Here is a 3,884-nt window from a genome sequence, read left to right on the forward strand (position 1 = left end):
CGGTGGTCTGCGTACGCATATCCCATGGATCAAATGGAATGGCTGACCCATCATCGGTGGTCTGCGTACGCATCTCCCATGGATCCTCGGCCCAGCTAGGTGCATAGGTGGCAGGAGGCGGTGCGCCAAATAATGCAGATACAAATCCATCTGTGGTCTGAGATGCACTCCCACCAGCCTCATAGTCGTGCTGCATTGTATCTCTGTATCGTGGTCTCGAAGAGGCAAGCACCTCGTCATCTGTATCCACCTCGGGAAGGTCATTCGTGCTAAAACCGAGAGGGTCTTGCCGAGCAGGTACTCCATCCTAAATTTAAATAAGGTCAGATCTGCTATATACAAAAAAACTCTGCTATAAAATATAGAAAGCTGACATACCGGGCCAATCTCCAGCGGAACTCCATATTTATTGTAGTAAGCGTTCCATCCTTGGGTATTCAGAATCCACTCGTGGAATGCCCAACCTGAGTCATCAGCTGCATAATTGAAAGTTAACTTAATTAGAACCGAGAATTCGAGGAAAATGAAATGATTATGTGTGTCCTACTTTTAATATTAAATTGTAAGAACCTGTAGGAGGTGGCGGCATCTCGAAGGCGTAGATAGGGACTGGTGGCTGATCCGGATTTCGCCTGGTAGTCTTGATCGCCTCCCGCCAATTGATGTTCTCTCCAGCATCGCGCAGCATGCCAATGAGGCGGCCTTCCCAACCGCCTATCTCCACGACTAGTGCCATGTGCTCGAGCATTTGGCATCCTATAGCTCGCCAATCATCCCTCGCCATGCAGACCAAGCCGTGTCCAACTCCTCTCAATCGCCTCTAGCAATCGCCTCTAAATCGCTTAAAATCGCTTCAAAATCGCCAAAATCGCTCTCTCTTTCTTCTCTGTGGTTTAATAAATGATACTGTGCTGGAGAGACAGCAGACAGAGCTGTTATATGGCAGCATAGTGGACCGCCAGGATCACCGGCGGTCTGCTATGGAACCGGACCGCCCAGGTCCCTGGCGGTCTGGTCAGATTTGAAAAAACTCAGAAATTGGGGTTATTTTGGTAAAAAGATTTTTTTTTTTGGGTTATTAATAAAAATGGCCGGTAGTATTGTATAGAAACAAAATTGATAATATTTCTAGATTTTTCATGGTAGTAGTTATAGAAACATAAAAGAGACAAGGAATGAAATATGAATTGAAAGAAATAAGAAAATGTAATTATATTGCTAAATTGGAGATAGAGAAATAAGAAATGAATGAAATAAAGAAACATATTATATAGCTAAATTTCACATTTTATTTAAGTTTAATTGTAATGCATTGTGTGGTGAGTATGTTTTTAGTTAAATTTAGACTTCTACTCATTATTCAGATGCATTTAATCAAAAGAACATAGATTATGTAATGAGAGAACTGAGATTAAATCTAAAATTTCATCTTTCAATCGTAGCCGTTGGCGGATCGGACACCCAATTTACTTAATAATAAAATGAAGATATTTTTCTTTTTCTTTTTTCTTTTTTTTGAGTGAGGAAGCGCTAATATATGTGTCGTAGCACCATCCAAAGGGGCTTTTTAGTTTTTATGCTTTGATACCAAGGGGGCTTTTTAGTTTTTATGCTTTGATACCAAAGGGGCCTCAGCCATAGACCTTATTACCTCATTTTATAATGTCCATTTTTTGGTACATTTCTGAAACTTCTCTACCATCGGAATTTGGTTTATGACTTTTTCATTTTTTTTGCTGAAATTATTTTTTGACTGCATATCTCTGTATATATAACTTGCGTTTTTTTTTTTCTGAATTATTTGCTAGATAATTGAATATTTTGATTGTCAGTTAAAAGAGAAAAACAAAACACATGAAATTAGTTGCTACAGGATAAATTACTAGTGTAGTTAATTATTATCAGACATGACAATCAGAGCTCAAATAACGTTATTAACCTAATATATTTACCCAAATTAATTAACATCTTACAGGAAAAATTTGAAATGGCAAAATTGTGCAATATATGAAAAAGATGTATAACAAAAAAATGAAAAAAATAAAAATAAATATATAGCAGCTAAGTTTACAAAAACAAAATCAATGTTAGAAATCTTAGTGCATTACATTTCTTAATTACAAAATTTAAAAAAAAAATAGTTTTTTGGCATGTAAGATGCATAAAAGAAGAAAAAGAATAGTAAAATCTGAGTTACTATCAATTATCAAATATGCAAAAACAGTTCCCGCATCATGACATATTACAGTCAACTATCAAGCCATCTAATAATATACAGTTATATTTAGATGGAGAAATAATTAATATAAAGTTTTGAAGGAAAAATATCTAATTAAAGATGTTCCGAGATGAGCATATATGTAAATTTTTTCACATAAAATTCTCCTTCGCCTAATATCGTCTATATCCCTCTTTTACAAAACCCTTGCAAAAGCAAAACATATCTCTCTCAACCCTTTGGCTTCCACCTCAAGGTGCCATAGTATGATGAAGAAGAGGAAGGAGGAGGCTATTCAAACAGAAAGGAACTGGGCAGACCTTCTGCCAGAACTTTTCCCTCTCATCCTGAAAAATCTCCCCTACATCTCCGATTTTGTCCGATCCCGAGCAGTTTGCAAGCCTTGGCGTCTCTCTTCCTTTGTGGCCGACCTGCCACCACAATTCCCTTGGATCCTCAGGGAAAGCGATGGATCCGATCTGGAGTTCTACTCCATGGCTTTCAACAAAGTATACACCATCCGTTCTCCTTGCTCCTCCGGTAGGAGACCCTTTAAACCTGTTGGTGGTTACATGCTCACTGGCCAATTTGGTTATTACGATAGCTTGTTTCTTCTGAATCCCCTGAACAATAGAGAGCTTCCTCTCCCTGTAATACATGATTGTAATCCATATCTGCTTTCAAACAGTAATCCTCCAAGTTTTCAAATTGACCATTATATGCATGCCTCCAAGACTAAAATGTCGGTTCGTTGTAAGCCCGGTGATGATAGGTGGGAAATCATTGGACCTGGACACGAGTTTAAATACCACTGTTACTTTTTGAAGGGTTTTCTTTTAAGGGTTTGTAAAGATCGTAAGAATCAAAATGGGTTTACAAAAATTTGGGATATTAGTAGCCGTATAGAGCTCTATGTCATACCACCACCCGTATATGAAGATATGTGCTTGGGTCCTTACCTCGTCGAGTCTTGTGGAGATATATTGGCTGTTGGTTATAAGCGGGACACTAAGTGGACGGATTATAAATTTTTTATTCACCTTCTTGAATTTGACAAAGGAAAAGGGAATCCTTGTTGGATCAAGCTTAGCAACATTGGAGACAGAATATTGTTCTTTGATTTTCCAGTTGGTACTGGTCGTGGTTTCAGTCTCAGAGCGAGTGATTCTGCCGGATTCAAAGGGAACTGCATCTACTTCGTATACAATGACATACCATATTTAGATGACGTTCAGTTGATCAACATGTATGACATAAAGAATGGTGAAACAGGATTTATCAAAACCCCTTTCAATCCAGAAAGCAACATTACTTGGTTTATGCCTACTTTAAACTATATATGACATCAACTCATTTTAAGATTGGTGTAAAGGGAACTTGGTCCTGTTGGCCTTTTCTTATTGCATTACTTTTCCTTTATTTTATTCTTAGGGTCTGAAGTTGTTTCTTAGCTTTCAAGTTTATAGATATACTCTCATTGTGTCTGTATTAGTTCTCTTATGATGTAGAACGTAAGGGTTAATGTAAGGAAATCTTGTGTCAATAATTATCACTGTGGATGTTAAATTAATAGATATGAAATTTTAGTGTGCTTTTGACTTGTTTTTGTTGCACCTTGCAGTTGTTTAGGTCTAACTTTACATATAAGTAAATTTACATAGAAGAA

General features: G+C 37.4%; 1 protein-coding gene across 1 annotated transcript; it reads left to right on the forward strand.

The window, feature by feature from the left end:
* Nucleotides 1-2,487: 2,487 nt before the first annotated feature.
* LOC144567261 (putative F-box protein At1g44080) lies at nucleotides 2,488-3,561 on the forward strand. The gene has a single exon (XM_078317358.1). It carries the CDS (start codon nucleotides 2,488-2,490, stop codon nucleotides 3,559-3,561), a length of 1,074 nt encoding a protein of 357 aa, XP_078173484.1.
* The last annotated feature ends 323 nt before the right edge of the window (nucleotides 3,562-3,884 follow it).

Source organism: Carex rostrata, chromosome 2, assembly GCF_964058835.1.
Source record: "Carex rostrata chromosome 2, lpCarRost1.2, whole genome shotgun sequence".
In the NCBI taxonomy this organism is placed as follows: domain Eukaryota; kingdom Viridiplantae; phylum Streptophyta; class Magnoliopsida; order Poales; family Cyperaceae; genus Carex; species Carex rostrata.

What these genes read in the sequence shown, in the direction of transcription:
- LOC144567261 (XM_078317358.1), top strand. Translation starts at nt 2,488, where the DNA reads ATGAAGAAGAGGAAGGAGGAGGCTATTCAAACAGAAAGGAACTGGGCA.